The sequence below is a fragment of the Fundulus heteroclitus genome, chromosome 1, assembly GCF_011125445.2.
Source record: "Fundulus heteroclitus isolate FHET01 chromosome 1, MU-UCD_Fhet_4.1, whole genome shotgun sequence".
NCBI lineage: Eukaryota > Metazoa > Chordata > Actinopteri > Cyprinodontiformes > Fundulidae > Fundulus > Fundulus heteroclitus.
In genome coordinates this window covers 11,578,388-11,593,201 of record NC_046361.1, presented here as the reverse complement: position 1 = coordinate 11,593,201, position 14,814 = coordinate 11,578,388, and the positions used below count along the sequence as shown (strand labels likewise).

Genomic DNA, 14,814 nt, shown 5'->3' with positions numbered 1-14,814 from the left:
CACGCCCAGCTTGAGGCGCGTTGTCGCCACCTAGCGGAGCTGGGCCGTGCGACAGAGAAACAGAGAAAGAGAGAGAGAAATATTCAGGGGTTGGACAATGAAACTGAAACACCTGGTTTTAGACCACAATTATTTTATTAGTATTAGTATGGTGTATTGACGCTGTATTGGCTGCTCCTCTTGCGGCCAATACAGCGTCAATACGTCTTGGGAGTGACATATACAAGTCCTGCACAGTGGTCAGAGGGATTTTAAGCCATTCTTCTTGCAGGATAGTGGCCAGGTCATGACGTGATGCTGGTGGAGGAAAATGTCTCCTGACTCGCTCCTCCAAAACACCCCAAAGTGGCTCAATAATATTTAGATCTGGTGACTGTGCAGGCCATGGGAGATGTTCAACTTCACTTTCATGTTCATCAAACCAATCTTTCACCAGTCTTGCTGTGTGTATTGGTGCATTGTCATCCTGATACACGGCACCTCCTTCAGGATACAATGTTTGAACCATTGGATGCACATGGTCCTCCAGAATGGTTCGGTAGTCCTTGGCAGTGACGCGCCCATCTAGCACAAGTATGGGGCCAAGGGAATGCCATGATATGGCAGCCCAAACCACCACTGATCCACCCCCATGCTTCACTCTGGGCATGCAACAGTCTGGGTGCTACGCTTCTTTGGGGCTTCTCCACACCATAACTCTCCCGGATGTGGGGAAAACAGTAAAGGTGGACTCATCAGAGAACAATACATGTTTCAAATTATCCACAGCCCAAGATTTGCACTCCTTGCACCATTGAAACCGACGTTTGGCATTGGCACGAGTGACCAAAGGTTTGGCTATAGCAGCCCGGCCGTGGATATCGACCCTGTGGAGCTCCCGACGGACAGTTTTGGTGGAAACAGGAGAGTTGAGGTGCACATTTAATTCTGCCGTGATTTGGGGAGCCGTGGTTTTATGTTTTTTTGGACACAATCCGGGTTAGCAAACGAACATCCCTTTCAGACAGCTTCCTCTTGTGTCCACAGTTAATCCTGTTGGATGTGGTTCGTCCTTCTTGGTGGTATGCTGACATTACCCTGGATACCGTGGCTTTTGATACATCACAAAGACTTGCTGTCTTGGTCACAGATGCGCCAGCAAGACGTGCACCAACAATTTGTTCTCTTTTGAACTCACCCATGTCACCCACAATGTTGTGTGCATTGCAATATTTTGAGCAAAACTGTGCTCTTACCCTGCTAATTGGACCTTCACACTCTGCTCTTATTGGTTCAATGTGCAATTAATGAAGATTGGCCACCAGGCTGGTCCAATTTAGCCATGAAACCTCCCACACTAAAATGAGAGGTGTTTCAGTTTCATTGTCCAATCCCTGTATATATGTGTATGTGCTATGAATATAAAAATCAATTGGTCAAATCTAAACATTGTGGTATTCATTGTTTCATAAAACCGTGTGAACCTTTTAAGATCTGGTATAGACACAGATTAGCAACAGACTTTTTGGGGGAGTATTAAAGAGACAATTTGCTAATATGAGAAAAAAGTCATAGCAGAATAAAGTAAAAGGACAAAAGTGGTAATGTTGTGAGAAAAACGTCATATTATGAGAACTAAGAGGGAACATTTCCAGAATAGTCTATTTTAGTCTTGGAGTAATAGGGCCAGGTTAGATTATTTTAATTATTTGTATTCTTTACGATAATAAAGTCAAGAGAATGAAGCTAAAGGGATATGAAAATAATCTTGTAATATTACAAAAATTAAAATATTACGAATATAAAGTATATTCTGAGATTAAAGTCCCTCTGATACTGTTTGAGTGTCTGAGTCTAACAGCAGATTTGCCACATTCAACATGGCGGACGCTCTGACTCATTCGCAGCATAGGCAGAACAAGCCCAATGAGGCATCTACGTATATAATCTCTATGAGCAGACCAGCCAGGGAACAAAACGGTGTTTATGAATCTCAATAAATCATAGTGTAATCTAGAAGCTGTTTTATTTCAGATGTTTTGTTCAAAAAGGGAATCGCATAGAAGATGTTTTGAAGCGTTTGTGAGAATAGGTCGTCCTGCGTTGGCATGGCAGCTGTGTGGGGGTGCGCCACCTGAGGTTAGGTGTCTTTGCATAGAAACATTTGACATGTGGCAGGATGTTAAAACTGAACCTGCAACTTTCTGATTGTAAGACAATGACTCTTCCCCACTGAGGCACAGTCACTCCCAGTAGTGCTTTTTGTTGCTCCACCAACCAATACAGAGCAGACAGTTGTAGATCCATGTTGCTAGATCCTTTCTCCAGAACACGTAGCACCAAGACCCAGCCCTGGACTTTCAACTGCAAACACTCAACAAAAACCATCACTGGCCATGACCTTTCAGTAATCAACATTGGTGGGTTCATTTTAAATGTTTATCTACAATTACATCTTTTTCACAATTCCTAATTTTTTGCATTGTTTGCATTGGAAATATTCTGAGAAATATATGTTGCTGGTTTTCTTTGAAAAATATGTTTTAAATGTTCAATGTTGGATTCCACAAAACATCCCGAAGGCTCAATCATTCAACATTTGTTTAATTGCAACTCCCTGTACAGGACCCAATTTATGTTACAAGCAATACGAAGTAAAGTTCATTATAATACATACATTTTACCATGATCTCAATCCCCCCCCCCCCCCCCCCCCCCCCCCAAAAAAAAAAAAAAAAAGAAGAAGAAACAACAACAATAACTAATTCCTTATTTGACAGAATAAAATATGATCACTTCAGCTCGGATGGAAAATTATTCTTTGCACAACAGTTTTTACATCAGGAAATCCAAAGTCGAATGAATGTAACTTGTGAAATTTTGTATGTTGTTATTGTGAGCACCCAAATGCCTCACAGAGACAGAGCATACAAATATAACATGATTAAAAAGACAAAAATAAAAAAATTATACAGAAAATTTAAAACAAACATCAAAACAAACTTTTAAGGCATGCAAGGCTGGAATTATCAGTATGTCACCAACCCACACACAAGTCAACTCAAAGTGTTCACAAGAAAACATAGGAGGCCAAAAAGTTGGATGCTATATGTTGTCAGAACCATATTTAGATATCCTAATCTCCTCTTTGACAAGGAGGCTCTGAGGACAGCGAGAGCCAACCTGAACCGTGCCATCAGGCTTGCAAAGCGGAACCACAGCCAGAAAATCCAGGAGCTTTTCCACGATGCCAGCAACACCAGGAGCATGTGGAAAGGCATCCGGGCGATCACTGAATACAACACGCCCTCCCCCCCCGGTGGGTGAAGTTGATGCTGACTTCCTCAATGGACTAAATAACTTCTTTGGGAGGTTTGAGGCACTAAACAGCACTCCAGCAGTGAAAGCTGTTCCCCATCAGGAAGAGGAGGTCCTCTGCCTTGACACTGCCGACGTGTTGAAGACTCTGAGGAGAGTCAACCCGCGAAAGGCCCCAGGCCCCGACAACATACCTGGGCGGGTGCTCAAGGAGTGTGCAGGTCAGCTGGCTGGTGTCCTCACAGACATTTTTAACACCTCGCTGGACCAAGCCACAGTGCCAGCATGCTTCAAGTCTGCCTCCATCATTCCGGTGCCAAAGAAACCTCAAGTCACCTGTTTCAACGACTACCGGCCTGTTGCACTGACTCCCATCATGATGAAGTGCTTTGAAAGGCTGGTGAAGGAACACATCGTCTCCAGTCTCCCCCCAACACTCGACCCGTTCCAGTTTGCCTACCGACGGAACCGCTCCACTGAGGACGCCATCTCTTCTGCTCTTCACCTGAGCCTGGCACACCTGGAGGAGAAGAACACGCACGTGCGGATGCTGTTCCTGGACTTCAGTTCAGCGTTCAACACCATCATCCCACAGCATCTGGTGGGAAAACTGGAGCATCTGGGCTTCAGCACACCCCTTCGCAACTGGCTGCTGGACTTCCTAACCAACAGACCTCAGTCAGTCCGGGTCGGACAGAACACCTCTGATGTCATCACCCTCAGCACGGGCTCCCCTCAGGGCTGCGTCCTGAGCCCCCTGCTGTTCACCCTGATGACACATGACTGCGTCCCCAGGTTCACCACCAATCACATCGTGAAGTTTGCGGACGACACAACGGTGGTGGGCCTGATCAGAGACGACAACGACCAGGACTACAGAGAGGAGGTGGAGCAGCTGGTGGGCTGGTGCAGAGACAACAGCCTTATCCTGAACGTGGAGAAGACGAAGGAGATCATCGTCGACTTCAGGAAGAACCGGCCTCACCATGCTCCACTGCTCATCAACAGCTCAGCTGTGGAGGTGGTCAGCAGCACCAAGTTCCTGGGGGTGCACATCACGGACAACCTCACCTGGACTATGAACACCATGTCACTGGTGAAGAGGGCACAGAAGCGACTGTACTTTCTGCGGAGGATGAGGAGAGCCCGCCTGCCCCCGCCCATTCTCACGACCTTTTACAGAAGCACCATAGAGAGTATTCTGACCAGCTGTCTCTCTGTGTGGTGTGGAGGCTGCAGTGCCTCCGACTGGAAGAACGTGAGGAGAGTGGTGAGGACAGCAGAAGGGATCATCGGGGCTCCTCTTCCGTCCATTAAAGACATTTCATCGCAGCGCTGTGTGTCTCGAGCCCGTAACATCATCAGAGACCCCTCACACCCCCACCATGGACTATTCTCCCTGCTGCCCTCTGGAAAGAGGTTCCGCAGCATCCGCTGCAGGTCCACCAGGTTCTGCAAAAGCTTTTTCCCTGCTGCCATCAGACTGTTGAACTGCTGAAGTATAAAAACGGACGGAGTACCACACTCGACCCGCTAATTTGCACATTTGTATGTATCCTTCAATATCGCTGCTGCACTTTTTCCGGAAACGTACTGCAAAACTGTTTACAATGCAACTGTCTATTGTTAAATCACTGCTGCACCTTACTGCATATTTGTTTACATTGCTTACATTGTCTTTACATTTCAACCTGCCTACTGCTCACTGCTGCACTTTATCCGAAAGTTAAATTGAAAGTTATCCTGTATTTGACTGTGATTTACCACTGCATTTTTCTTATCCTGTACTGTAAATTCACTGCAAGGTATCCTGTAGAGTTACTGCAATCTTTCTGAGCTGTATGAAAAAACGAAATTTCGTTCTGTATGCACTCTGTGCTACAAAATGACAATAAAGAAAGTCTAAGTCTAAGATCAGAACCTTCAGTTGTCATTTTGGGTTTACTTATTATTAATACTAGCAGTATGGAATAGAAAAAAACCAACTAGAATTGTTGTTCTTTGCTATTAAGGTCAATATTTTATACATTTTGTGTGCTTTGTATGCGTGACAATTGTTGGTTCTAAATTTCACAGTTGCCCTTTCAGCACCACCTGTTGGCTCACTGAAGAACTGTTTCTTCACCATATTCTTCTGCTCCAGTAAACGAATAATAATAATTATTATATTATTAATTATAGGCACCAGCACCCCTCGCGACCCCATGAGGGATAAAGCGAGTAAGAAAATAGATGGATGGATGGATGGATATTATTATAACTATTATAATGATAATAATAATAGTTTTTTTTAAGTGAAGTTAAAAGCCAGTCACTCACCACTGTACCACTTAGCCCACTAAGGATTCTAGGTTGACTGTTACTATATGAAGATCTTCCTCTAACCTTCATGCACATACATATCATAGGCTATGTAGGTGACAAATGCAGGTATAGTAGCCTACTTGCTACTTTTAAATCAGACTGATGTTTGATTACAAGAAAAAAATCATATATATATATATATATATATATATATATATATATATATATATATATATATATATATATATATATATATAGATAGATAGATAGATAGATAGATAGATAGATAGATAGATAGATAGATAGATACATGCAATACATTCCTCAGAGTCATTTAAATGGTTTTTTGAACTGAAATTCATTTAGGGTAATTAACAAAAATAAAAAATAACAACAAAAAGCATGTTGATTGCTGCTGGCCAACTTGCTAATTGGATAATAAACCGCTCAAAAGGCTAACTTCCATCAGCTGCTGCGCGATCCGCCATTGCGTTAAAACAAAAAGACACAAAAAGAGAAAAAAGAAAAAAAATGAAAAAAAAAAAAAAAATCCCCAAAAACATCGGAGTTATTGGAAACGACGCCACACGGTTAGTTTTGACGTGACGGGCAGAAGCGATCGGCGACTTCTAGGGCCACGTGACCCGTTGTCACGCTCAGAGAAAACAGTGACGCAGTAACCTATGACGTATCAAGGGATATGGAATTTAGAAGGGTAACAGACTATGACGCTAGTTCCAAAGGAGGGAAAGAGTTGGAAGAGGATTCTCCTGAATTTTACTTGCCGAACAAGTGAAAAGCTGGAGATCTGCAACTAACTTATCAGTATATATCCTGTCAGCACAGCGGAGCTAATAGGAAACACCTTTATTTGAACGCACAACAGGCAGCAACTAAAGAGCAGATGATGGAAAACTGTCAGGAGGACACCGAAAAAAACTTTCAGGACCTCTACACGCAGCTGTCTGCTGAGGTGAAGGCACTTGAAGGAAGGTATGCCAGAACTACACAGGAGAACGAACAGCTGAGAGAAACCCTGTACCACATGGAGCATCAGTTAGAAATGCGTGAAAAGAAACACCAGGATCAAAAAAATCAACTCTCAGAAGAAATCGCTCATTTGGGACATAAGATCCACACGTTGAGGTCACTGAACAACCATCTAATGGACGAAGAAGAGGAAATAATGGAACATGAATCCTCTCTGATAAAGCAGAATGCTAACTTAAAAATAGAAGTGGGTTCCCTGAAATCCAAGATAGCAGCGGCGGTAGAAGACACAAAAAATCTGAAAGCCAAATATTGCAAAGAGGTTCAAAACCTTCGATATCAGCTAGAACAAGCCGAGGAAGTAACTTTAAATCTGGAGGAGATAAAAGCAAAACAGGATGCTAAGATAGCTCAAAATGAGTGTCTGATAGACGAATTGTGCACGTTAACAGAGAGTCTCAGAGATACCATCAGAAATCTGAAGAGGCAAATGGAGTTGACTCAAGAGGATAAGTTACTGCATAACAAAGCGACTCAAAGCCTCAGAGACGAATTTGAGGCTTTGGGTGAAACTATGGATCAAGAGATAACACAAAACCCTGTTGTTGAATCCCAACACCAAGCCCAAACTGTTAAAGCTGAAAAATCGACTCAAATGGACACTTTGAGCTGTGAATTGAAGCAGCCAAAGACTTTAACCGAAAAATCGACTAAAGCGCAAACTTTGAGCTGTGAATTGAAGCAGCCAAATACTTTAACCAAAAAATCTACGCAAGCGGACACTTTGAGCTGTGAATTGAAGCAGCCAAAGACTTTAACCGAAAAATCGACTCAAGCGGACACTTTGAGCTGTGAATTGAAGCAGCCAAATACTTTAACCAAAAAATCTACGCAAGCGGACACTTTGAGCTGTGAATTGAATCAGCCAAAGACTTTAACCGAAAAATCAACTAAAACACAAACTTTGAGCTGTGAATTGAAGCAGCCAAATACTTTAACCGAAAAATCTAAGCAAGCGGCGACTTTGAGCTGTGAATTGAAGCAGCCAAAGACTTTAACCGAAAAATCGACTAAAACGCAAACTTTGAGCTGTGAATTGAAGCGGCCAAAGACTTTGACCGAAAAATCTACTAAAAAGCAAACCTTGAGCCGTGGACCGAAGCAGCCTAAATCTCTCGCTGAAAAAACTTCACAGACTGAAACTTTACGTCTAAATAAACAAGCGCCTTCTGCCAAGTCTGGACGATGGTGGCGGTGTTGTGCGGAAGGTCTGTTGGTTATTGGCAAATACATCATCCTTGGTACTGGGCAAGTAGGAATGACAGTAATGGCTTACGAAATGGTTAATAGCCTCTGTTTCATGCATAAAGAAATCGTCTTTTAAAGGCAACACACCCAGAGACTGTTCTTAAGTCTGGTTAAATGATGAGTCTTCGTCAGGTCTTCGTAGAGCTAAATTTGTGAATTGTAATAAATAGTTTGGCATTAAAATAGGCTACTTGAATTTCTCATCTTTTTGTTCTATTCCTTTTTCAGCTTGATCTCAATGCGTTCCTGTTATCTATCTTTTATCCAATTCTAACCGATTGACAAATGAAGTGACAGCGATAACACTTTTATGCTTTATTTCATTATTCGTCATATGGTATGATTTCCCCCCCAGATTTTTTGTTTTGTCTGCTTGTTTTCATATTTTTGTATGGGTCTTTGGTGCTTTTGCTCATAGTGATTGGCCAATCCCAAGTCCAATTTCAAATTCAATTCAAAAATACTTTATTAATCACAAATGGAAATCAAATTCGACATATTCTATCCCTTTTACAAATATTCTCTTTATACTTTTTAGTATTGTCTTATAGATGCATGTTTCCTATTTTACCTTTTGTAAAAGCCCTTTTGTTATTTAGTTGTAGGAAGAGTATTGTAATTTAAATAAAGTCTATTGATTGATTGGTTAGCTTCAAGCAATCAAGCTAAAAGGAAAAAAAAATCAAAGCAATCTATACAGAAATTATGTAAAGGTTACTTCGCCTATTTTTTCACAAATATATTTTTTATAAAAATGATCATAAATCTTAAAGACATCATTTTCATAACATTCATATGATTAAGTTGAGTGGAATCCCTCAAATCTACGGCATAGGAAAACTATTTTTCATCTGAAAAATCACGTCGTGAAATAAAAACTACATAGACCAGAATTCCTTGAGGCCCATCTAGTGCGCATGTGAGGAAAGGTTGTTGTCAGCGGTGGTTATGGAGATGAGATGGGACTGCGAGTCGTCAATAATACGGTAATGCTCCTGGTAAGATGTCTCCAAAATGCCAGAGAGAAGGCGTTTGTGTTCCCAGCTGCGCGCTTACTAAGAAAAGTGGGTAAAAAGCCGCGGCTGTCACGACGTTTTTCGCACTTTAGGCGCTTTTAAGTCGCTCCGCAGAATACAGGCAGCTACTGTTACTAGATCGCGTTTGCTATGTTGGCAGATGGATGAGTTATTGCGGCTTAGCTAATGCACCCCCCATCCACCCAATTTAACACGTTTAAGTCCGCACCAGAATGCCACCTCTTAAGTTATGTACGCCATGTTTGTGTCACATAGACGAAGAGAAATCCACGTAAACGTCATATAAACTGTTTATTTATTTATTTATTTATTTTTGGACTGGAGCTGGAATTACATAAGTCAGCACTAAGTGGAAACTTTGAGCCTTTTTTCAAGTCACACCCTCCTGTCAACCCAGTAGTTGAGTTTAAAAAAAATAATATATAGGTCTATTTTAATGTATTTTACAGAATTACTAACTCCAACAGCTCCCAAAAGGCATAGCTAAGACAAATTCTAGATGTAAAGTTAGAATATCATTTTCTACCATGCCCTTTAAACTTAAGCAGCCCTGTTACGACCAGCCGTGTCGTATTCTTTTTAGTTCGGTTTTTAGTCAATGACTAAACGAAAACTATCTTTCAGCGTCTATCAGAGGGATGCCCAAGAAGACAGGATTCACTGTGGTCAGCTCTTCCAGTCATGAGGATAACTTCAGTGCCAAGGAGCTCATGGTCCACGCTCCCACTGTCAATGGTTGGAGATCCAGCAGGTAATTTAAACCTGGATTATTTATTAGTGTAGCATGAGGTCGGCAAACATTGCCATCCGAACAGGCATTTTTACTTTTGCTCCTACTAAACTAAACTGCCAAATCCACGTAGTGCTTTTAAAAAAATGGCTTATTAAGTTTTATAAATACCCATTTGTTTTATTGGTAAATGAAAGTGAAAACAACTATTATATTTATTTAATTGGATGTAATCAAATGGATATACTAGTTGAACATCCACCTTAACGTGGTTTGTGTATCTCTATGACCGTGAGGGCTATGGTGTCTGGAGCTTTGGGGGGACGGTGGGAGAGCGGGTAGCACTCTTGCCTCCCGGGTTCGAGTCCCAGTGTAGAGTTTGCATATCCTCCCCGTATCCATGTAGGTTTCCTCCGGGCGCTCCGGTTTCCCCTACCACTAAATCACCTCTAGACTCGACTACTGCAACAGACTTAACTCCATCTTCCCTCAAAAAAATTACAATCCATGCAGAAATCTGCTGCCCACCTACTCCCCCCGTAGCCGGTCCAGAGACCACGCCACCCCCGTCCTCCAACAGCTTCACTGGCTCCCTGACCAATACGGTATAAGTTTCTTCTCCTCATAATATGTCTGACTGACCTCCTGAAACCCCACCGCTCCCTCCGCTCTGCAGACACCAACCTCCTCACACCCGTCACCGGTACCAAACCGGACCGAGCCTTCGCTGCTGGTGCCCCCAGCCTTTGGTACTCACTGCCCCCAACCATCGGGAACTCAGACTCATTACAGAACTTCAAATCTAATCTTATTTAAACTTGCTTCTCCCTAGTATGATGTTTTTTGGTATATTCCTGTGGTTTTGTTTTTTTGGAACATGTCTTTAAGTGTCGAAAAAAGCGCTATGTAAGTTTGATGTATAATAATAATAATAATAATAATAATAATAATAATAATAATAATAATAATAATAATAATAATAATAATTATTATTATTATTATTATTATTATTATTATTATTATTATTATTATTATTATTATAAAGACATGCTGGTCAGGTCGGCCATTAGTGGGGGCGTGTTCAGCCGCTGCGGCTCAGGCTAACCCTCCATCTGATCTATGAAATTTTGATGTATGTACCTTATATGTAGAATGACAAATAAAAGCATCTTATCTTATCTATGGTCTCCCATATCAAGTTGGCCTCAGAGGCTCCCCTCTTAGGTCAGACTAATGGTGCGTTCACACCGAACCCGATTCCTGCGAAACTTCCACCTGAACCCCCTGGTGTCGGTCGCTGTGCATTGCGCATACTTAAACGATGACAGCGGCCTCACCGCGCTTCACTGTGTCCCCGCGTCCTCAAATAGGAGGCTGTTCCCCGCTGTGGAGCTCAGACAGAGGCAGCGAGAGCAGTGGGAGAGAGCCGAGCAGCAGGAGACTGGCCAGACAGAGCACCCGACCCGACCCGACCGCAGAAGCGGCTGGCTTGGCCGCTTCTGGAGCCACAAGAGAAGGACAAATGATGAATGATTTGACAGTCTTTTAAGGGCTAATTTAAAAGGGCTTTTTTTCAAAGCCACCCACAAACCTCCAAAGAGCATTCCGTACTTCATCCCCTATCAACATGAATTTTTCTATCTTATATTTTCATTGAAAAGGCTTTGTCTCCGCAGTGCTTCCTCACCGTGTGTCACGACCACATCCAGTCCCTGATGGGAGTTCTGAAAAGCTCAGAACTCCAGCGAAAGTCACCTGATCGCTCTAACCACGCGGTCCGCACCGCTGGCCGCTCCTGAGCGCGCCTTTTGCGTAGGGATCATATGTAAATCCCTCGCTCAGGCCGCCTCAATAGCGTTCAGTGTGTGCGCACCATAAGAGCGATATACCTTGCCTGGATTAGGGACTCCAGGGCACCCTCCTAGAACCCGGCCTTGAGGGGGAGCTTGCTGGCGAGCGCCTGGTGGTCGAACTTTGGCTCCTGGCGCTCGGCCAGGCTCAGCCCGAAGAACTCTTCTACTCGGGACTTGCTCAGGGAGAGAGGCGTCGGGCAGGTGTGATGATACGTGCATTCCCCCTGCTGAGGGGGCCTTGATATTGGAGTTCTTCTGAGTGAGCGAGAGGGTTGCCTCTTTGCGACTTCAGGTTGTAGGAGGGAGGCTTCTGACCATTGTCTGTGCTTAGGCACAAACCAGCAGTTCAGATTACCGAGCCTTCTTGGAGTCTCTGGATGGTGTCCTGGAACGGCCATCTAGGGATTCGGTGATGCTCCTGGGTAGGGCTGAACGATTTTGGAAAATAATCTAATTGTGATTTTTTTATCTCAATAATGCCAATTTTTTTTTCTCCCAGTTTAATTTCTCATGTCTTTTTAAACATATACAAACAAATCTGTTTCAAAATAAATCAGGTTTATTTAAAGCACAGATTACAACAACAAACGAAACAAGTCTGTGGCTTTACCTTATTAACATCTTTTCATGTTTCATGAAACATGATATATAAACATATGGACTCCACTGCTTAAACACTGTCAGATTTTAACAGGACAGTCTATAAATAAATAAATAAAATAAGATACGAAATGAATGACTGATCTCCAGTCAGTGGCATCAAACACACTAAAGTGCAGGATAGTATAGCGAACAAATGTCTTCTTGTTGACATTTTTATAGGTAAATCAAACTCTCAAATAAACAGAAAATCCTCCTCCCCTTTGGTAACAGACCTTCAGTTGTGTCGGTTTCCAGTTTGAGTCCATTGTTCGGCAGGTAAGTCGCAGACGATAACGACTTTCCCTCTGTGTTACTTTGCTAGCGAGTCACCCCCCGATCACATGACCCGTCAAATCGCGTCCATTGCGGTTAGAAAATCGCGTTTTATCCTATCGCGATATTATTGCAAATGCAATTAATCTTTCAGTCCTACTCCTGGGGAACGTCATTGTCCAAAAGGAGGTCCGTCAAGGTGGCCACCTTGGGCCAGGGGTCAAGAGAGTGGTAGTCAACAGATCACCACCTGGTAGTGAGTTGGTGCCCGTGGCAGGGTAGACTGCCAGACAGACTGTTTTTATTATTTATATATAAACACGCTGTTTTCTAAAGTTGCTCTTTTTTTCTGCCTTTTAAACCAAGCCTAACTTCTATGCATCAACATTTGGACAGGCTTTGCGCCTATCCTCAGCATCTCACCCTCCAGCTGGCGGAGAGAAGCAGGATAAGGAAGCTGCAGTTGCTGGCGCACCAGTACATGATCCCAGCCAGGGTTGAATTTCATGTTGGAGACAGCCTTCCTGATGTCAGCCCTTCAGGCTTTCCTGGACAGTTTCGTAGACTTGGGTAAGACCCCCGACTTTACCGGCCTTTGTTTTGTGTCTACGGTTTCTACACAGTCTACAGTATGGAGAAATGTTTGAATTTCCAGGCCATTTTCTCATTAAAATGGCAAAAAGCACTCTAAAACTGATGATTGTTTTAGATTTTTACCAAAAAAGTAAAGAGGCTGATGTGCATAAGTCATGCTTTGAATAATCTGCATCCATTATAAAACACGGCCATCTTTATTTGGCAAGTAAGAGTTAAAAATAGCACTGTTATTCCACATGCCAAAAAAGCTGTAAAACAGCCACACTCTCAAAATAAAACAGATTTGCGTAACCTATTTTAGGAGTTCACTGTGATTGTTTTGTACTCAGAATGTTATATAAAAAAACAACGTTTGAGGCTGGAAAAATATGGGCTTATAAATAAAAAAGTGTAAGAACCTCGAAGGTCACCAAGGTTATAATTGAAACCGGACATATGGATGCATGTATGAAAAAAACTAACATTGTTTCTCTCTTTGTGACGTTAAATCCGAGTACATGTTCCTGTTTTAAGTCAGTAAGGATATATATATATATATATATATATATATATATATATATATATATATATATATATATATATATTTATATATATATATATATATATATATATATATTTATTTTTTTTACTTTCCTGAGATTCAATTTTTCAGACTATAAGTCGCATCAGTCCAAAAGGCGTCATAAAGAGGAAGAAAACATGTAAGTTGCGCTGGACTATAGGTCACATTTATTTTAAAATTTCTTTAACACAATCCAAGACTAAAAAATGACATTGAATCTGGTAAGCCAACAAATGCATCATCCACAACTGGCTGAATAACATGGACCATACCTGGAAGGTTGAATAGGGTAATCAATGGAATCGATCGGAGTTTATTTATGTAGCACTTTTCAACAATCCACATGCTGCACAAGGTGCTACACAAGCTAAAATACAAACGACAAGGTGCTGAGACAAAAGAGATAAAAACTAAAAAGAAGTGAATAATAGAACCATTCAAAACAGTTTTAAGACCTATATAGGAAAAATAAAGCCACCAAATCAACAAAAAAATTTTATCCACAGTTGGACAGCTAGGAGTGAAAGGTAAATTAGCATAACGAGTCAGCAACCTACTCAAACCGGGAAAGTTATTTTTCAACCTTCGTTTTGGTATCTTACAATGAGACACCTAGTGCATGTCGCCCAGAAGCTCTATTACATTACGCCAGTCCTTACTGGCATACAGAAGTGACGTCGGCCAAAGGAGGAGGGACTTCCTCCTTGTATAAAGTCCAACGTCACGCCGGTGATCCTCAGTCTAACACCTTTTCTCCATCCTAGAAGCGTCTCTCAGACGGCAGGTACGGTAACTACTGAGCTAGCCCTCTCGCGGCTATAGACGGTAATGTTTACTCACTGGTCCATGTTGTTCAATACCATTTAAAATTTATATTTAAGTCGCACCTGACTGTAAGTCGCAGGATCGACCAAACAATGAAAAAAAAGTGTGACTTATAGTCCAAAAAATACGGTTGATAAAATAGAAATCGTATTGATCGATATTGATAATTATCCAAAAAATTCAAAACATATGTATTTTAAGTGCAGCCCTGGCCATTTTATGTTGTCGCTTGATGACCTATCTTAGACCTATCTGTGCTCTGGTTAGAGCACAGAGCTTCGGTCCCAGAGGTTCTGAGTTCAACTCCCACAAGCTGCCATTCTGGGTCCCTGAGCAAGACCCTTAACCCCCAATTGCTCCCCAGGTGCCGCACAATGGCAGCCCACTACTCCCCAA

General features: G+C 42.1%; 2 protein-coding genes across 10 annotated transcripts in view; both read left to right on the top strand.

Annotated features, from left to right (window-relative positions):
* The first annotated feature begins 6,346 nt into the window (after positions 1-6,346).
* Positions 6,347-11,953, top strand: LOC110368767 (MAR-binding filament-like protein 1). Of its 6 annotated transcripts, none has more exons than XR_004930530.1 (3): positions 6,347-7,975; positions 8,554-8,885; positions 9,561-9,933. XR_004930530.1 is itself a non-coding variant. In XM_036134596.1 (3 exons), exons 1-2 carry the CDS (start codon positions 6,506-6,508, stop codon positions 7,973-7,975), a joined length of 1,350 nt encoding a protein of 449 aa, XP_035990489.1. In that variant the 5' UTR covers positions 6,347-6,505; the 3' UTR covers positions 8,554-9,933. The 6 variants fall into 6 exon arrangements, 3 of the variants coding, with proteins under 3 accessions (XP_035990489.1, XP_021174308.2, XP_035990545.1); XR_004930545.1 differs by having other exon boundaries at positions 8,554-8,897; XR_004930513.1 differs by having other exon boundaries at positions 8,554-8,963.
* Positions 11,954-12,756: 803 nt separating this feature from the next.
* The window catches only part of LOC105929115 (centrosomal protein of 104 kDa), a 51,278-nt gene continuing 49,220 nt past the window's right edge, over positions 12,757-14,814 (top strand). For 2 of the 4 annotated variants that reach the window (XM_021318623.2, XM_021318622.2), the window contains exon 1: positions 12,759-13,004. In XM_021318623.2, coding sequence (XP_021174298.2) covers positions 12,811-13,004 — 194 coding nt within the window. In that variant the 5' untranslated portion in view covers positions 12,759-12,810. Of the gene's footprint in view, positions 13,005-14,814 lie in introns of all 4 variants that reach the window. The other 2 variants (XM_021318626.2, XM_021318624.2) reach the window with 2 other exon arrangements.

What these genes read in the sequence shown, in the direction of transcription:
- LOC110368767 (XM_021318633.2), top strand. Translation starts at nt 6,506, where the DNA reads ATGATGGAAAACTGTCAGGAGGACACCGAAAAAAACTTTCAGGACCTC. An exon ending in AAAAATCTAAGCAAGCGGCG is followed by an intron (nt 7,613 to 7,672) that starts ACTTTGAGCTGT and finishes ACTAAAACGCAA; the next exon opens with ACTTTGAGCTGTGAATTGAA.